The sequence below is a fragment of the Drosophila takahashii genome, chromosome 2R (assembly GCF_030179915.1).
Source record: "Drosophila takahashii strain IR98-3 E-12201 chromosome 2R, DtakHiC1v2, whole genome shotgun sequence".
Lineage (NCBI taxonomy): Eukaryota > Metazoa > Arthropoda > Insecta > Diptera > Drosophilidae > Drosophila > Drosophila takahashii.
Window position 1 is genome coordinate 11,385,691 of NC_091679.1, and position 19,792 is coordinate 11,405,482.

The following is a 19,792-nucleotide window of genomic DNA, read 5'->3' on the forward strand; positions in this document are numbered from 1 at the left end:
CGTTGCACTGACGGCAAGTGTTTGAAGAATTACAATTCTTGACTTGATGAGATCGACTTAAACAATAAAAACAAAGCTTAGTATCCCTGGCGAAAGTACGGCGTTTTACGACATCCAGGGCTTTGAATGCAGTACATGCGTATATATTGTGCTGTCCTTGACAATAGATACAGTCGCGAGAAGACTGATTTGATCCACTTGGATAATACGCGACTTGGCTGCGTCTACTCTGGGCTGGTCTTGAGGGTTGCATTACGTGTATATCTTGACAAGACTCCAAAGTATCACAATGAGCGAAAAGAAAAGCGAATAAATCATTTATGGTGACGTCTTCCTTGGATTTCCTTGATTTCGGGACCTAATTTTGATAGCAATATATGAATCGCGGCTGTCACAGTTCAGCGCGTGTAGGCCTCGAATACTCGGCGATATTCAAATTTTTAGCGGTTGGCAGCGAAAAAATATTCTGAACAAATGATCGAGCAATTAGCGTTTTCTTATTATAACGATTTTGCAATTTTTCCCACGCGTCTTGGTAATTAACAGTAGACACGGCAATATGTTTAATTAAGGAAAGGGCTTCTCCATCTAAATAAGATTTCAGATAATGAAATTTTTGGCACTCGGAGAGCTTCTCGTTATTATCTACTGAGCTTAAGAACAAATCACTGAACTGGCTTGTTGCAGTTGGAGTCGATTGTCAGATAGATTTTATCGATAGGTCAGGACGATAAGGCGATGGTTTTGGTGGCGCCCCCCTGTGGGGAATCTGGAGGACGATCTGGCCATTTGGAGTAATCCCGGTTCGCTCAGGGATTACTCTCCCGTGGCCTTGAATCTGTCCGATGACCCAGTTTTGGGAGAGGCAAGGGAATATGGCAATACCGCCATGATGATAGGCAGATTAAGATAGTCGCAGCCATATTGTCATGAAAGCTGGACGCAGCGATAAGTTCCTTCATTAAGTGTGTGCCAAAACCAGAAAAAAGTGAGAGTTTAGAATGTTAAGTGTCATAGTTATTTTATTAACAATTAATTGTCTGTAGGGCAACCGGGGTCCCAACAAAAAGGGCCCCGGAAGATTTATTTTGGGAATTTGCTCTGGAGATTCTTATACAAGGTTCGACCTATACTCACCTTAACCTCATCCGGGAACCTGATGTGGTGATGATCCCGAAGTCCACTTAACCCAGCTTGAGGAACTTGGACCTGTGGATTTGGACCGGCTTAACTTGATTTGTTCCGACGCCGCCAAAGCCAGGCAACAATCCCCGGTGAGTCCGTTCCGGGATATCCGTCCTACTCACCCTCGGGATCATTCCGCGATATTTTGCGCGGCGGTGGGGGGCTACGCCTTCTTGAAAGCCACCACCGTTCCTCCGGCTCCAGGCCTAAATTGCAACTGGCCTCCAGCGGAATAGAATCGTCCGGGGTATAATATCGGCCTTTGTCCAGCCCCGAAGTCACTAAATAATAGAATAGTAAATTATATGAGTACAATTGTCAATGTTAATCTTAACCTAAATACTTCCCGTGTTCCTTTTGTGAAGTTTTCCGGATTTAGACCCGAAGACCGCAGTTGTCCTCGTTGTTGCCTGTGAACAAGGTCGCGAGTATTAGTTTCGGCGGGGAGTTTACAGCGCGCACTTACCTTACTTTGGCCTGTCCCTTCTTTTCCCCAGGAGCTCCTCAGGATTAGGTGACCCGACACACGAATAGTGTGTGTCCTTATTGTGCGCCTCGTTCCCTTGTGGGCTCCACCAATACATGAGTGGTGGAGCATATTTTTCGCGGCGCCTGTAGCCATTTTCCGAGGAATTAAAACCTCTGCTTTGACCGCGTAAGTTTTGAGACGGCGGCCAACTTTGGTAGTGAAGGCTTAAAGAAGGGTAAATTAACTAATGGGAGTACAATAATAACAATGTTTATATATAATACTTACTGCGGATATTAAATTGTAAATGCAGACCGAAATGTGTGAGTGAGTTGTCACTGTGGGGGAGATGGAACTGATGTAGGCGCGAGGAGTGACTCCGACGGTCCGAAAATGGTTGATGCCTCAGCGGAATCCTCCGGGGCATCCTTGGTTGGGTGGGCGTGCTTGGTCATCAATAGCCACCAAAACAATTAAAATTTCCCGTCACTTGTAGTAATTTGCCTTTGTTTACGTTTTATATGTAGTGATGACCGATAGTTTAGTGATGTGAGACTGCGTAGTTGTCGATATTTATGTTGCGAGCTGTGGCATTAGGGGGACTCCGCCCTGAGGGAAAACTGAGCTAGCGGCACTGCCAAAGGGAAAATTAGCAGTTCGCAACATAGTGGCGCCCAATTTAAACAATAAAATTGTCGAGGCGGCGACGTCTCGCCCATTGATGGCCCTGACTCCCCTCGTCATCCCCGACGGTGGCTTGCAATATTCGTTGCAATTGCATCGGAGGTGATGACGGGGAAGTCAAACGGCGTACCAAAAAAAAAAGCACAGAATAGGAGGCTTGGTCAGCAACCGTTGCCGACAAATTGCTCCTGGTCAAAGGTTTTCCAGTAAACCAGTGATGGCATCCCGGCAGAAGCCAGGTTTTGCATCACGGGGTACATCGTGTGATAGCGAGTACACTGAAAGAAATCTGTGATAAATTCTGTGATATATTAGGTTAGAAAGCTTGTTTTTTGTTATTTATTTATTTAAAATGTTGTTTTGTTTAGAATGTATTAAATTCCTGGGTTTTTCTCCCCGTCCTGAATTTCTAATTTTATGTCGGTTTTAAACTTAAATGGTAATCGTGACCCGTAGCAGCCCTACGCGCTGCACGGTTACCGCGATTTAAAATAGAAAATGCCGATGGGAAGGAAAAGCCAGCAGGAGTAAAACCAGCCAAAGTCCTTAACTGGCGGCTATCACCACGAGTGATAGCCAGTCCAGTTGACGAACGGCTAGGAGGTGACGGGAAAGTTGGGTTTTGGAGAAAGCGCAGGACGGGTTAAGTCGGAAGTCCACCGGAGAGGGTCAGTTCCATCTCCCCACGTCCAAATCTGTGAAGGGAAAGGAATAAGAAAATTTAAATAGGTAATTTGTGAAGCAGATGTTTGTGATTAGGAAAGTTTGAGTAATTGTTATATATTTTCACTGTTAGTTATTCTTGTTTATTTATTTATCTTATTTATTATCATATTTATTTATTCTTATTTATTTATTATAGTATTTCTGCATCTTTATTTATTTATTTAGTATTTAGATTATTTATTTATTGGATTATTTATTATTATTTATTGGTTTTGGGTTATTGGCTAGTTAGGGAAAGAATGGAGAAGGATGCAGACAATAGGCATGGCCATCAGCTAAGGTCGATGGGTCTTCCCAACGCCGACGAAGACGCACTCTGGTCCTCAGACGGAGAGGGCGCTGCAGGGTTGGTGCGAATGTCGCTGGCTGGGGGTTTACCCAGAACGCCGGTAGGCGGTGGTCCAGTGGATCGGCTTAGGGATCAACCGGTGGACATCGAACAGCGTCGGTCGCCCAGAAATCTAGATTTCAAGGGGTTCGTCGAGGCGCGGGATAAACTGGCGGTTTCGGAGAAGAAGGATCCTCAGGAGCCAAACCTGGAACGGGATTCGGCAGCTGAATCGGAGGCGAATGCAGCGCTAGCACAAGCGGCACAAACATACCGCGCGTCCCAGGAGTCTGGGGTTAGCCAGACGTTGAGGGAGGAGATCAGGAACGGATTCATGGACATGATGAAGTTGCTGAACGACGTCCTTCGGCCAGCCGAGAGCAGACCGCAGCCGCTACAGGAGAGAGAGGATCGCCAAGGATCACGGTTGGCCAGGTCGACGGGTCCAGAAGTCGCCCCAAGTGGTGCAGCTGGTGAAGTCCATCAGCGGCAGGAGACGGACAGAGGCATCCGAAGGCCTCCAGAGCTGCCACCCAGGCAGCGACCTCGGCCACTGGTGAACGAGTCTCCGGGAATCGACAGCAGCCTGAGCCAGGAACCGGAGTATCATCCGCCAGGCCGGAACGATCGCCACGCTCGGCATTGGCGTGTCGAAGATCGCAGAGCTGATGATTTTAGGGACGAGCCGCGGCTGTACGCCAACTCGGGAGCTGGCAACGGGAACCGATGGATCCGAGTGGACCGCTGGAATGTCTCCTTTGACGGCGAGGACGACCGCAATTCCGTCGACGATTTCGTGTTCCGTCTTGAGTTCCTGCAGCGGCAGCACCAGTGTCCGTGGAATGAAGTTCTGCGAAACTTCCACGCCCTCCTATCGGGCAGAGCAAGGGAGTTGTATTGGGTCCATGTACGCCAAGCCAGGGTGGACACGTGGAACCAGCTGCGCAGGGCTCTGATGGATCGGTTCCGTGGTCATCAGACGGAGCACGAAAGGATGCACGAGCTACTACAGCGTGAGCAGCAGCCAGGAGAAGGCGTGGATGACTACGTTCACGCAATTCAGCAACTCGCCTCCCGCCTAAAAAAACCAATGCCAGAGCGGCAATTGGTGAAGGTGGTGAAAAAGGGCTTGAGGGATGGGATAGCCAGGTTTGTCTACGCAATGGATGTACTCACGGTGGATGAACTTCGGGAGGAGTGCGTCGAAGTGGAGAAGACGTTCGGTCGTCGAGGACGCGCTGCGTACGGGCAGCTAAACAAGTTGCGGGTCAGCGAAGCGCGCATACCGGACGAAGTCGACGAGCAGGAGATCCTCGAAGTGGACGAGATCCGTGGACGGCCTAGAAACCCGTTTAAGCCAGGCTGCTGGAATTGCGGAGCCGCGGAGCACGGATTCCGAGACTGCCCGTCCACGGAGTGGAAGAGGTTCTGCTTCAAGTGCGGCAGACCGGACACCATTACACCAAAATGCCCAGAGTGTGCGGAAAACGGTCGACTGGGCAGTCAAAAAGTGGGAGGGACTCGCCCAGATTGGAATCCCACGAAGTAGTGCCTAAGATAGACAGTAACATAATAAATAATCACATATATAGCCAAGCGAATAGTAATAAGTACTTGTTAAGGTACCTACCGGCTGAAGAACGGCTACGGCGATATATGGAAACGCGAAACAGGATCTTTGCAGACCATCAACTGAGCGGCATGCGTATCGTCTCACGGAGAGTCCAGAAGGCAAGGGAACGCTTTAGGCAACGGAGATCCCGACGACGAGAGGTGGTGGCTGCCGTGAAGCGGATCGATTCCGGCGATCCGAGACCCTTTGCAGACGTGGACATCATGGGCAAGCAGCTCAAAGGCTTGCTGGACACGGGGGCCAGTGTTAGCGTGCTGGGCAAACATTGTAGAGAGCTCTTGGAAACGCTGGGGGTGACGGCTCAGCCGTATTTCTCGGTGGTCCGGACGGCTTCTGGCGAGGATCGCTCAATTATCGGACGCGTGGAACTACCTGTGAAGTGAGTAAGCTGATCATGTTCTACCTTTGCCCATACCTGGAACAAGCAGCGTATTTTGGAGTCGACTTCTGGCATGCGTTCGGACTAGCCCCAGCCGTCCTAGGAAACCCGGTGCCGAGAGTCGTCAAGGCAGCTGAAGAAATCCATGCCAGCCAGATGGAACACTACGCCGATCAGGAGGATGAGGACGAGACGAAGGAGGAACCCGAATCCTGGAGACTTTCTGCGGAGGAAAAGGAGGCATTAGAGAACGTCAAGGAGGAGTTTCTGACCTTTGAACGGGATGGCCTAGGGACCACCAACCTGGAAAAGCATTCCATTGAGCTGATCGAGGGAGCCCGGGTGTTCAAGGATCGTCCGTACCCGATGTCTCCGGCAAAGCAAAAGGTGGTCGAGGATGAAATCGATAAGATGCTGGAACTGGGGGTCATCGAGGAGAGCAAAAGCCCGTGGAGCAATCGCACAACGGTGGTGTCGAAGCCCGGGAAAGACAGGTTCTGTCTGGATGCCCGTAAGCTGAACGCGCTGACAGTCAAAGATGCGTATCCTTGGCCCAGTATCGATGGAATCCTCTCCAGGATAGATCAGACGCATTACATCTCCAGCGTAGATCTCAAGTTTGCGTTCTGGCAGATCGAACTGGAGGACAAAAGCAAGGAGTATACGGCGTTCACGGTTCCAGGCAGACCGTTGTACCAGTTCCGGAAGATGCCATTTGGACTGTGCAACGCGGCGCAACGCTTGGTGCGACTTATGGATCGGGTGATACCAGCGGAACTCAGATCCAACGTTTTCGTCTACCTTGACGATCTCCTAATCCTCGCTCCAGATTTCCAGACGCACCTGAAGTACTTGCTTCGCGTAGCCCAAAGTCTGAAAGCAGCAGGATTGACGTCGAAATTCTGCTTTAAGTCTTTAACGTACCTGGGGTTTATAGTCGGAGGTGGACTCCTGCGGATGGATCCTGGACGAGTGTCAGCAATTCAGAAGATGCCTTACCCGAAATCCATGAAGGAAGTAAGAGCCTTCCTTGGCACTGCTGGGTGGTATCGACGATTTGTGAAGAACTTCGCCACGCTGGCTGCACCACTTTCCGAAGCCTTAAAGAAGACGGGAAACACGAGGTTTTCATTGAATCCCAGCGCAACACAGGCAGTCGATGACCTAAAGCTGGCCTTGACGAGCGCGCCGGTCCTGGTTCATGCGGACTTCAAGAAACATTTCTTCGTCCAGTGCGACGCATCTCACGTTGGCGTCGGTGCAGTTTTGTTTCAGCGGAACCAGGACGGAGACGAGCAACCCATCGCGTTCTTCTCGCCCAAGATGAACAAGCACCAGGTGAACTACTCAGTCACGGAGAAAGAGTGTCTGGCAGCCATCCTGGCCATTCGAAAATTCAGACCGTATGTGGAGGGGATGCCGTTCACATGCATCACCGATCACGCCAGTCTGAAGTGGTTGATGACGATGAAGGATCTGTCAGGACGACTTGCGAGATGGTCTCTCCAGCTGCAGGGTTACGATTTCGGCATTGAGCATCGTAAAGGCAGCGAGAACGTAGTTGCCGATACTCTCTCCCGCTGCATCGAGGAAGTCCTCATAGATCCAACGGAGTTCTTGGGATTCGAGACGACCGAGTTTGCTGCAGAGGATTATTTGGAGTTAGTCCAAGATGTAGAGTCCAACAGGGAGAACTTACCGGACCTCAAAGTTGACGGCGGACTGATCCTCAAGCGCTTGGGTAATCCGAATCTGGATGATGAACTGGAAGGATCCGAGTGGAAGCTGTGGATTCCGCAGAGCCTAACGCACAGCCTGATAGAGCGTGCCCATTCGGACCCCAAGGCTGGCCATGGTGGAATGGCGAAGACGTTGGAGACCATACGACGCCAGTTCTATTGTCCAGGGATGACTATCCAGGTGCGTGAATACGTCCGGGCTTGCGAGGTGTGCAAGGAGTCCAAAGCGCCTAACTTCAGGATGCAGGTGGGAATTGGGAAACGGGTAGAGACGGAAAGGCCATTCCAGAAACTCTACATCGATTTCCTGGGCAAGTATCCGAGGTCTAAGAGTGGTCACGCGTGGATTTTCATCGTGGTGGACCATTTCTCCAAGTACACCTTCCTAAAGGCCATGAAGGATGCGACGGCGTCAAACGTGGTGACTTTCCTGGTGAATGAGGTGTTCTACAAGTTCGGTGTGCCTGAAATTATACATTCGGATAATGGGAAGCAGTTCACATCTAAGGCGTTCGAGGAGTTGATAGATGGCTTCGGTATCCAGCACATCAGGACTCCGATATACTCACCTCAGAGCAATGCAGCGGAACGGGTTAACCGTAGTGTCTTGGCAGCGATTCGCAGCTTCTTGGACGAAGACCACCGGGAATGGGATGCACATCTGCCGGAGATTGAAGTGCCCATCCGGAGCGGTGTCCACTCAGCTACAGGAGAAGCGCCGTTCTTCACCGTATTCGGCCATCATATGTTCCTCAACGGTTCCAGCTACAAGTTAGCCAGACAACTCCGGTCCCTGTGCGACCACGAGATGGCGGGAATGCAGACCACGGACAAGCTTCGGATAATCCATGCCAAGGTTCAGAAGCAGCTGGAGGGTGCGTACGAGATGAGCCGGCAACGCTATGATAAGCGAGCCCGTACGCTACTCGCTAAACCAGGTCAAGAAGTCTTCCGCCGCAACTTCGTGCTGAGTGACTTCAGCAAATCCTTCAATGCGAAGTTTGCTCGCAAGTTCCTGAAGGTCAGGGTGGTCAAATCCGTCGGCGGCAATGCATACTTGTTGGAGGACCTCCAAGGCCGCAGTCTGGGAGTGTATCACGCGAAGGACACCCGGCTGTGATCTGTAAGAAGGACACACAAAGTATGCGAGCATAGCGGCAACATCATCAATATTTCCCGTAATGCGTGGGCCCCGCGTTAGGCGCCGTTCGAACTGCAGGACGATATCAGTGCCGTGTTGATTCCTACCGTATCTCCAAAACTACCAATTATTTCGTCGTTCTGCGGAGACTCCGGGTAGCGCCTCTCGAAATCTTTGGTTGGTGTTGCAGTTGGAGTCGATTGTCAGATAGATTTTATCGATAGGTCAGGACGATAAGGCGATGGTTTTGGTGGCGCCCCCCTGTGGGGAATCTGGAGGACGATCTGGCCATTTGGAGTAATCCCGGTTCGCTCAGGGATTACTCTCCCGTGGCCTTGAATCTGTCCGATGACCCAGTTTTGGGAGAGGCAAGGGAATATGGCAATACCGCCATGATGATAGGCAGATTAAGATAGTCGCAGCCATATTGTCATGAAAGCTGGACTCAGCGATAAGTTCCTTCATTAAGTGTGTGCCAAAACCAGAAAAAAGTGAGAGTTTAGAATGTTAAGTGTCATAGTTATTTTATTAACAATTAATTGTCTGTAGGGCAACCGGGGTCCCAACAAAAAGGGCCCCGGAAGATTTATTTTGGGAATTTGCTCTGGAGATTCTTATACAAGGTTCGACCTATACTCACCTTAACCTCATCCGGGAACCTGATGTGGTGATGATCCCGAAGTCCACTTAACCCAGCTTGAGGAACTTGGACCTGTGGATTTGGACCGGCTTAACTTGATTTGTTCCGACGCCGCCAAAGCCAGGCAACAATCCCCGGTGAGTCCGTTCCGGGATATCCGTCCTACTCACCCTCGGGATCATTCCGCGATATTTTGCGCGGCGGTGGGGGGCTACGCCTTCTTGAAAGCCACCACCGTTCCTCCGGCTCCAGGCCTAAATTGCAACTGGCCTCCAGCGGAATAGAATCGTCCGGGGTATAATATCGGCCTTTGTCCAGCCCCGAAGTCACTAAATAATAGAATAGTAAATTATATGAGTACAATTGTCAATGTTAATCTTAACCTAAATACTTCCCGTGTTCCTTTTGTGAAGTTTTCCGGATTTAGACCCGAAGACCGCAGTTGTCCTCGTTGTTGCCTGTGAACAAGGTCGCGAGTATTAGTTTCGGCGGGGAGTTTACAGCGCGCACTTACCTTACTTTGGCCTGTCCCTTCTTTTCCCCAGGAGCTCCTCAGGATTAGGTGACCCGACACACGAATAGTGTGTGTCCTTATTGTGCGCCTCGTTCTCTTGTGGGCTCCACCAATACATGAGTGGTGGAGCATATTTTTCGCGGCGCCTGTAGCCATTTTCCGAGGAATTAAAGCCTCTGCTTTGACCGCGTAAGTTTTGAGACGGCGGCCAACTTTGGTAGTGAAGGCTTAAAGAAGGGTAAATTAACTAATGGGAGTACAATAATAACAATGTTTATATATAATACTTACTGCGGATATTAAATTGTAAATGCAGACCGAAATGTGTGAGTGAGTTGTCACTGTGGGGGAGATGGAACTGATGTAGGCGCGAGGAGTGACTCCGACGGTCCGAAAATGGTTGATGCCTCAGCGGAATCCTCCGGGGCATCCTTGGTTGGGTGGGCGTGCTTGGCTAGGTCATCAATAGCCACCAAAACAATTAAAATTTCCCGTCACTTGTAGTAATTTGCCTTTGTTTACGTTTTATATGTAGTGATGACCGATAGTTTAGTGATGTGAGACTGCGTAGTTGTCGATATTTATGTTGCGAGCTGTGGCATTAGGGGGACTCCGCCCTGAGGGAAAACTGAGCTAGCGGCACTGCCAAAGGGAAAATTAGCAGTTCGCAACAGGCTCCAATCCTCGTATTTGCCAGAAAATATGGGAATTCGAATTTTCTCAAACCTTAAATTAGCTGCTCCAGATGAGGTATGAATTTTTTCCAGAAGTTGGTTTTGTCCCTCAAATAAACGTTCCACTGTACTTGATAGCAAAAGGTTCAACTGGTCCTGTCCATGATCTTGACCACCGATCTCCCTTATGGCGTGACTAAAAATGGAGTGCGCTCTGTAGAACTTGTTCTCATATTCAGCTATATACAATCCAGGGTCTTCATATCCCTCCTCCATGTTAAATGGCACTTACTCCTTGGAGAGGTCCTTAACTTGCAATGTTTCCACACTATCACATTCCTGTGAAAACTCCGAAGCACTGTTAAGAGTGCGAGTTATTTGCCCCTTGCAGGCACCACGTTGTTGAATTGTCCGATGCATTAAAGCGTTCATAGCGAAACGTAGCGGTTATTTTGTCTTTTATTATTCACAAATAAACTCAAATTCAAACGCAGTTATCCGGCTACTCGAACGGAAAGTAGAATGGTATTTTTGAAACTTACCCATTGGCCGAAATCCTACTTTTGGACTTAAAAAATGGTATCGCTGGGTCATATATGGTCTGAAAGCATCATTTTTTTTATCTCTGAATTATGTAAATCGTGCTTTCTGCTCGCAAGATAAAATTGATTTCGTGTTTTCTTTCTAACGCCAAAATACGGCAAAAGGGTGATGATAGTGCCAAAATAGGTATGAGAATAAATATTGGAAGCAATGTGCTTTGCAATTAAGTTGGTACTGTGCACTTCAAAAACTTAAAAAAAAAACTGGGTCGGCCGGGTTGTAGAAAACGTCCCACAAAACTACTTGAAATCTAGTTTTTCCATTTTTTGACACTGTTGCACAACCTATAAAATTATGATTTTTTTTATTAATTCAATGGTTATAAGACACAGGAACTGTAAAAATGTCAGCCAAATGTCCAATAGCTTTGAAAATTGGTTTCCATACCCTTATTCTAATTATCTACCATCGCTGATTCAAAATTTTTAAAAATCGCTGTGGGTTTTTCATATGTAAGCCTGCAGTGCCCTTTGATATGGTTATAAATGAAGTGGACTGTATTAATGTTTATATGGGTTTTGAGGTTTTTAATTAATAATAAGCGGTTTAACAATAGGTTTTAAGCGTGTTGCGATTACCGAGCGGTTGCGGGTGCAATTCAACTATACGACTGCCAAAAAAAACTTGCAGAAAGATAATGCAAAAAAACGCATGATATTCCAATACTAATGCAGATCGACCGCAGTTTCGGCTATGCGTGTGAGCTTAAATCTTTTATGTAGAATGCAAACACAATAATGTGCATTTAACTTGGTGCGATTAGGAAATAATACAATGATGAGCATTTAACTGGGTGCGATTAGAAAACAATAATAAATGACCGATCTATTTCTCAAACTTTGACGGGGCCTCGGACTCCCTGTTAGGTATTTTGTGCTCGATAAAATGAAAGCTGATTTTACAAAGCCAACTACGATGAAGATAACAAATTACAGCTGGTTTTCCCTTTAACTTATACCAAAAAAAACTGTCGTAATAATCAAAGCATGCCATTGCTTGCGCTTTCAGCTCAATTTTGTGCCCCAACATCACTCTGTAATTGTTTCTCGTTTGGATTAATTAAATGGATCTACTAAACCGAATCGTTATACAAAGAGTTTACATTCTCTTTATTTTTTTCGAACAGATGGCTATCATTCAGAAATTGTCAAAAGACTTAAAACTTAACTTTTAATCATTAAAAATTGTTAAAGGACTGGTAAACAATGAGAAAAAATGAATTCCATAAGGATCCGATAAGAGTGAGAGAGGCCTTTTTAAAACAAATTCGATATTTTAAAAACTAAAAGGGGCTCCAATTTTTTACAAAAACCGATTGTAACTAACAATATGGCGCAAGTATTAAAATAAAAAAATCTTTTTTTTTGTGGGGGCAATGGTTAAAACATTTTTTTAAATGTTAATTTGTTTTTATTTTTAGGAAATTAAAAACTTTTTTTTTTGAGAAATTTTTTTTGAAAGAAGAGGTTTTAGAGGAATTAATGCAAAAGACATGAAGTCAATCGGATTCATATAACCAGAGATACAGATTTTCAATGAAAGGTTACTTTTTCAAATTTGACAATTTTTGGCAAACTTAAAAAAATTCTAACTAAAAAAAAAAATGTTTTTTCGGTCAAATCCTGATACACGTGATTACTTATTTTCCGAATAGTACGTGTAAAAAAAGTTTCAGGCAAATCAAAAATGTGACCCAATAAAAGGTGTTCGGTTTGTAAAAGAACGGCCATTTATCGAACAGATAAAGTCCCTGCTAAGGCATTTTGGCTTTCTCTAGCGTCAATGTGAGAGCTAACTTTGACAGGGACTCTGACTCCCTGCTAAGCGTTTTCGTCTCGTTAAATCCACAGCTGATTTCCCAAACCAAAAACCAAATAAGAGGAAGAAACGAAATCACAGCTGACTTTGTCCCTGAATTATACCAAAACCATCTGATAGAACAATCAAAACACGCAATTTTTTGCGCTTTACAGCTCATTCTGTGCACTAACAGCACTCTGTAATTGTTTCTCGATCAGATAAATAAAACAAGAAAGGAAGTTAACTTCGGCCAGCCGAAGTTTATATACCCTTGCAGGTATGCCTACTTAAAAAATTGTTTTTACATTGTCAAAAATCAAAACGCCTACTTTCTACAAAGTTACAATGGTTTTTCTATTATTTTTTTGATTATTCCTATGAGAGCCATAAGATATAGTGGTCCGATCCGGCTCGCTCCGACATATGTACTACCTGAAATAGAAAGAAGACTTTTGGGAAAGTTTCATCGCGATAGCTTTAAAACTGAGGGACTAGTTCGCATAGAAACGGACAGACGGACATGGCTAGATGGACTCGGCTATTGATGCTGATCTAGAATATATATACTTTATGTGGTCGGAAACGTCTCCTTCACTGCGTTGCAAACATCTGACTGAAATTATAATAGCATCTGCAAGGGTATAATGAGTCGAGAAAGCCGATTTGCTTTTACGAACAGTTTATCTGGTCTTTACGTTTTTCAGACAGATAGCTATCAGGGACTTTGACAGGGACTCGAGAAACCGGTTAATTAGATTTTCACCCTATCATAAAACCAATATTATACTCTTGGGAATATTATTTTTTAATTATTTCTGAATTTCGAATTAAATTTTAAAGAAATCGGACCACTGTATCATATAGCTGTCATTGGAAAGATCGGAAAATTAAATCGAAATTAATAAGAACAAAATTATATCTTTGTTGATTTTTATTACATTCTCTTCTTCTCTGATATATAGCTTTTCGTCAACATTTCAAAATTTCGAATTAAATTTAACAAAATTCATACGCCTAAAAAATGTATTTATTTATTTAATTTATTTTTTTCTCGTAGATTAACATCGTAAGATTATACAAAAAAAGTTTTAAGTCAATCGGACAAAAACTTTAGAAGTGATGCTAAAATTAGTACCCTAACCTCTCAGACTTTAGTTACGTAAGTGCATCTTTAAGTGTGTTTTTCTCGAAACCACGTTTCGAAAGTCCGTGTTCATCGGCATTTCTAAACGGCTTAAGGTGGAAGATACATATTGTCATTTAAATTGGTAGTATAACTCTTTAAGAATGTGTCATGAAAGTTTTACGAAGAAATTCTAACTATTTTGGAACTTATTCGAGTATGACGGCACCCATCTTCCTTGTGTAGTAGATATATTTCATTACTTTAAATGCGTTTTTCTCGAAACCATATTTTTCTTACACACACAAAAAAGCACGTCGCCGTAAAATCGATAAGTCCAGGTAATTTTCTGGTTATTCCTACTCATATCGTTTTTACCTGAAATATTCATAAAATTTACATTAAATAATATCATTTTGCCGAATTCTCTCTCTCGGAGATTCTCCAACTTCGAAAAAGAGCGCAAGAATCAATATGGCGAGCGAAATGACATGAGCGGAAGCGAGAAAGACGTATTCGAAATTCGAACTGACGTACTTCAAGCATGTTTTTTCGCTCGCACTAGAATAAGTTTTGGTCAGGAATAATGAAAATTTTCGTTCTTACATTTTCGACCATATCACATTTACCTGGCCCCATATCAAGTCAAAAATGATCTTAAAAAAGGTCAAATTGACCTACGATTCATATCGATTTTTTTTTGGGTGTAGCTGCGGATCGTGTATCTCAAAAAGTAATGCTTTGATCATCATGCTGTTTTTACGGAAATGTTTGTTTTGAAACTGCCCACTGTCTGAACCTACTTTATGTAGAAATTTGTACGTTGAAGTATTTTTTGTAAGGCCTAGTACTCACTTCAATCAAAAAGCCAACGAAACGAAAATTTCTATACAAAAATGACAGGCGGAAAATTTCGTGTTCAAAATGTTGTATGGAGATTTTCAATTCGTAGGCTTTCCGATCGAAGTGAGTACAAGAAAAATAAGAAAAACATTTATTTTTGACTTTAAAAAAGTGCCCTAACCAGAGTTTTTGAGATATTCTATGTAAGTTAGGTTCATATAGTGTCTACATTATTTCCAAACAAAATAAATTGGGTTTCATAAAAATCGGATCTACACAGTGACCTGTGGACGATCCGCAGCTGGCCTACTTTTTTTTAAAAAAGGACTGAAAAAAAAAATTCCCACGGCAGCCATTTTAAAAGATACAAAAAAATTAAAATTGGTTTAAATTATATAAGAACTATGTCATCAACATGCCAAATTGCAAACTTCCAGCACAAACCCTTATTGTTAAAAAAAAATATTGAAAAACTTGACAAATTTGCAGTTCTATATGTATCTCCCCCCTTAACCGATCGATTTCAAATTTGTCGCATATTTTTCTGCATAAAAAAAACTCGCCCCCTGGGAAGGTTTTTTTTTTATTTTTTAACTTTATATATTTTTTTTAAAGCGGAAAGTCATATTTTTTAGGTGAAAAACGCATTTTTGACTTTGGAATCTCGAAAAAAATTCTCAAAAATAAAAAATTTTAAAAAGGTCTTCCCAGGGGGCGGTTTTTTTTTTATTTTTAGCGGAGGTACCGCAAAACGCCTTTTTTTAATAGTGTTATTATAGCGAGTTAAAGTTTTAAACACCAAATTTATTTGTAAGGGCCATGTCTTGTAAACCGATTAAAATTTCACTTTCAAGTCTGTAGCTATGAACCCAAGAAACTAAATTGACAATCACTCTTGCGAAGAAGTGCACCTAGGAAGTTAAAAATGGAAAATTTAAACAGCCAAATTTTGCGAACTAAAGTCACCTAAACACAAATATGCAAATTTGAATAATATTCAAGCAATAGGCTTACCAACAACTTTTGTTTGAATTAAATTGCACGCAAATTATAGTTTATATACTGGTGCAGAATTTTTTTAAAGGTAATATGATTTTAGAAAAGTTTTCTAAGAAATACATTTTTTGTTTTGTAAGCGTCTATATAATGCTTCAGACCGAACTGAAATCTCAAAAACTAGTAGTCCACATAAAAATATATTGCATGGAAATTGTTGGCTGTGTACCTGTGTAATCTGGAAATTGTACCAGCCAAAACGTACCTACAAAAATTTTGAAAAATTGGTTTTAAATTGTGTTTAAGGCGAGGGGAGCACGAAAAAAATTTTCGAAAATTTCGTCTCCAAAAAGTTAACAGGTCGAATAACAACCACAGTTTTAACCCAAAATAGTTAGAGCGTTTTTTTTAATTTCCTTATTTCCGGAAATATTTAACTCAAGCTGTTGATCTCCAGCCGACATTGGGGCACCGCTTTTTTTGTTTACCTACCAATTCTGCGAGCGGATCCCTTATTCGCTTAAACCATGTTGGCCGTACCTTCCATATGTGTTTGTGTGTTATAGATTGCGGCTGAGGGGGTATTAGATAGATTAGGGTTGTTGTTTTTATATCATTAAGAGCGATTATTTTTAAGAACGCCACTTCCTCGTTATAATTAGCCACACATATTCTTGAGCTTCCTACGCAGCGCATGTTTGTTTCAGCCGAGCGCCGAACTTGCTAGATGAAGCCATATAGCCGCTAGATAGGTTAGGTTAGGTTAGGTTAACCCGGATGGCCCTCACAGGGCCACGCAAAGGCCAATATGGCCCTTAGTTGTAAGGTTGATGTGCATGAACCTTGAGATAAGCTAAGAGGTTTTTATGTCCATAAGGATCGAGGTGTTTTTGGCGAAGGCAAGTAGTTCTTCTGGTTCCCTGCTGGAGGCGTCTTCTAGTGATGCCAGTACTGGGGCACCGAGGTATCTTCTTCTCGCTCTTGAGAGAGCCGGGCAGTTGCAGATAAGATGTTCCAGGTTATCGATAGCCCCCGATTCATAACATTTCCTGCAGGCGCGGCTGTTGAGTATTCCAGGCGTGGTTGCGTGTGATGCGGCCAGACAGTGGCAGTCTTTCCGTGGTAGACGCAGTACATACTGGCTGAGTTTGTCGTTGCGCTATTTGCACATAGTTCTTGAGATTCGGCAGGTCTTGGTATTCCTCCACCTGCTTTTTGCTCGCGTGTCCGCCTGTTCCTTCAGGGCGCTTTGGAGCGTTCGGAGGGAAACATGCACGTTCTCCGTTCTGTCGTTTGCCAGCTCAACGCCCTCCTTTGCAAGAACGTCAGCTGTATCATTGCCATCGATGCCCTGGTGACTGGGAACCCAATAGATCCGCACTGACTTTGTCGTGCTAAGGTTGTCTAATGCCTCCCTGCTCGCCATCACATTTTTGGAACTGACTGTTGACTACTGCATGGATCTTATCGCCGCTGGGCTGTCCACGAGCAGGTTGACCACATCGTGTGGTCGGTTTATATTTTGAGCCACTTCAGCAGCTTTCCTTATGGCGAAGACTTCCGCCTGGAATATGCTGCAGTCGTTGGGTAGCTTAAAGGACAGCCTTATTTCAGGGTCCGTACAGGCCCTCCGTGTATATATTGAGGTGTTGAGTCTGGTCCCGACCCGTTTTCCAGTCATCTGGGCCCATGATCGAGGTTGTTTTATCGTTCGGGCACGTTCTGGGGGTCATATGGTCCGTTTTGTTGATCATGCTTCGGCCGATTGAACTATGCCCGAAGCTTTGCGCTGTCATGTTACCTGATGCAACTAGACGTTGTGCTGCCTTTCCTTTCAGTTGTGCGTGGATGTCTATGGGGTCGACTCCGAGGATCGTTTCTAGAGCTTTAGTTGGGGTTGCCGCTGAATTCTCTCCATAAGCTCGGTGTACGTCGTCTTTTCACTGGCTTGACACCACACTAAGGCTCCATACAGCAGAGTCGGACGCACCACCGAGATGTAGATCCAGTGCATCAGAGCAGGTGACAGGCCCCATGTGCTGCTAAGCATCTTCTTGGATGCTTATAGCGCACTGGTGGCCTTTTTTACCCTTTCGACTACATTGGGTCTCCATGGCAGGTTGCAGTCCAATAATGTCTAGTACTGCCTAGGTACTTGACCTGTGTTTTTGGGGTCAGCCTGGTTACGCCGATTTTCGGGGGGGGGTACAATTTTGGTACCTTTTATCTCTTTGTAAAGAGAATGAAGTCCGTTTTGTCCGCATTGATACTGAGTCCCACCTTTTCCGCCCACTCACATATCTCCCTAAGTGTTGATTCCATTATAGAGCTGAGGGTCGATGGACAAACTCCCGTAATAATTATGCCTATGTTGTCCGCATAGGCTGTTATTTTTGGGGCTCTCCTCGTCGACCACCAAATTCCATTGGAGAGGCGAGAGGACCCCACCTTATGGTGAGCCTCTGTATGCCCCCTTTACCATGGAAGCGGTGCCCCACTCTGAATGTACCCGCCTGCAGCTAAGCAGGTTTCTTATCCAGAGGCTTATTGCGGGGTGCGTGATGTTTGCTTCTAGGCGATCCATTATAGCATCCGTCTTGACATTGTTGAATGCTCCGGATATATCTACGAATACTCCAAGCGCATATTCCTAACAGTGTAGGGCTCTCTCTACGGCTGCTACTAGCGAGTGTAGTGCCGTTTCCACAGATTTCCCCTTGGTGTAGGCGTGCTGGTTGGATGACATGAGCCTCCCTACATCATTCCTGATGTGTAGATCCAGCAGCTTTTCCGGTGTCTTGCACTTTCCCGCTTTTGGGAGGAAGACAATCTTAGAGGTCCTCCATTGGATTGAAATATAGCCCGACATGCAGAGTATATTTCATATAGCCATGGGGTGATCCTTTCCTTGGTCGCCTGTAACATGGCTGGAAATATTCCATCTAGTCCTGGTGCCTTGTAGCCCGCAAAGGAGTCTATGGCTCAGTTGATTTTCGTAGTTGTTATTAGATCGTTTGGGGGGCGTTCTTCGCCAGTTGCTATGTCTTGGTGCGTGCTGGCGTCTAGGACATCCGTGCATCCTGGGAAGTGCGATTGCATAAGTGCTGTTAGGGCCTCTTCACTGCCCTCAGTCCACTGTCCGTCGTCGCTTTTTAGCTGACTGTGTATGGTAGGTTGCTTTGAAAGCAGCTTCCGGAGTCTAGCTGTTTCCGGGACATTCTCGATGCTGGAGCAGAAGTTTCTCCACGAGCTTCTCTGCGCCCTGCGTGTTTCCTTCTTGTAATCCCTCAGTAGGATTTTGTATTCCTCGTTAATGATCTCATCGTCTGCCTTTTTGGCGATTTTGAAGAATTCTCGGAGGTTATGTCTTTGTAGTGTAAGTTCCCGATTCCACCATGGTGGCCTGGCCATCTTCCATGTTCTTGAAGTCGGGCATGATGCGTGATACGCATCCAGTAATTTCTTGGACAGGGTCTCTAGGAACCTTTCCATGTCTCTCTCGGATTTTACTACGCCTGGGCTGGTCGCGAGTTTCGAGGTCACTGTCCTTGTAAACTTTTCCCAGTTCGTGTTCCGGGGATTTCTATAGACAGCTTCCTTTGGAGTGCTTTTAAAATCATATCTGAACTGAATATTGTCCGAGAAAGATGGTGTTTTTAGGACCCTCCATTCGGAGACCAAAGTACTCTGTCCCTTTACAAGTGTTATATCTAGCACGTTTAACGAGGTCGGACCTACGAAGGTGTGCTCCTCCCCCACGTTTGCTATATATAGATTAGTAGATAGAATAAAGTCTAGGAGTGACTCACCTCTGTCGTTGATGTTTGAGCTTCCCCACATGCTGTGGTGTGCATTGGCATCTGCACCAATGAGGAGTTGGTCATCCTTCGAGCCTAGCTCCACCAAGCTGCTCAGCTCGCCTGGTGGCACCGATCTGGCTTGCTCACCGGAATGTCCTTGGCGGCACTCTCGTGTGAGCGTTGCCTTTTGTTGGCAAGCATCTCCTCCACCTTGTTGGCAAATCCGCCTGTCGACGCCATCGCGGGTTTGCTTGCGAAGTGCAGTCTTCCTTCCTCAATCCTTTGCTCTGCCCAGGCTAGCTTTTCCTTCTCTTCCTAGGAAAGGTCCGCTTTGTCCTGGAGCCGGCTCTTGATCTTGAGCGCTGCCTTGTACTGCGCCTTGGCCTTCATCCCCTCGCTTGTACGTTTCGGCCCTTCCCTACGCAGGGAGTTGGAACCTGGTATGGCAAGCGGGTATGGCTTGGTGTGGCTTCGTGTAGCACACTCTCCGAGTCCGAGTCTACTACAACTAGGGC

At 45.3% G+C, this 19,792-nt stretch overlaps 2 protein-coding genes across 2 annotated transcripts; both read right to left on the reverse strand.

Moving 5' to 3' along the window:
• Positions 1-4,049: 4,049 nt before the first annotated feature.
• On the reverse strand, positions 4,050-5,122 carry LOC138912814 (uncharacterized). Its single transcript, XM_070214169.1, has 3 exons — positions 5,023-5,122; positions 4,569-4,944; positions 4,050-4,470 (listed from the first exon to the last, which is right to left on the reverse strand). Exons 2-3 carry the CDS (start codon positions 4,848-4,850, stop codon positions 4,399-4,401), a joined length of 354 nt encoding a protein of 117 aa, XP_070070270.1. The 5' UTR covers positions 4,851-4,944; positions 5,023-5,122; the 3' UTR covers positions 4,050-4,398.
• A 13,337-nt stretch (positions 5,123-18,459) lies between these two features.
• Positions 18,460-19,517, reverse strand: LOC138912113 (uncharacterized). The gene is made up of 2 exons (XM_070211969.1): positions 19,425-19,517; positions 18,460-19,170 (listed from the first exon to the last, which is right to left on the reverse strand). The coding sequence occupies exons 1-2, from the start codon at positions 19,515-19,517 to the stop codon at positions 18,460-18,462; spliced, it is 804 nt and encodes a 267-aa protein (XP_070068070.1).
• Between the last annotated feature and the right edge of the window lie 275 nt (positions 19,518-19,792).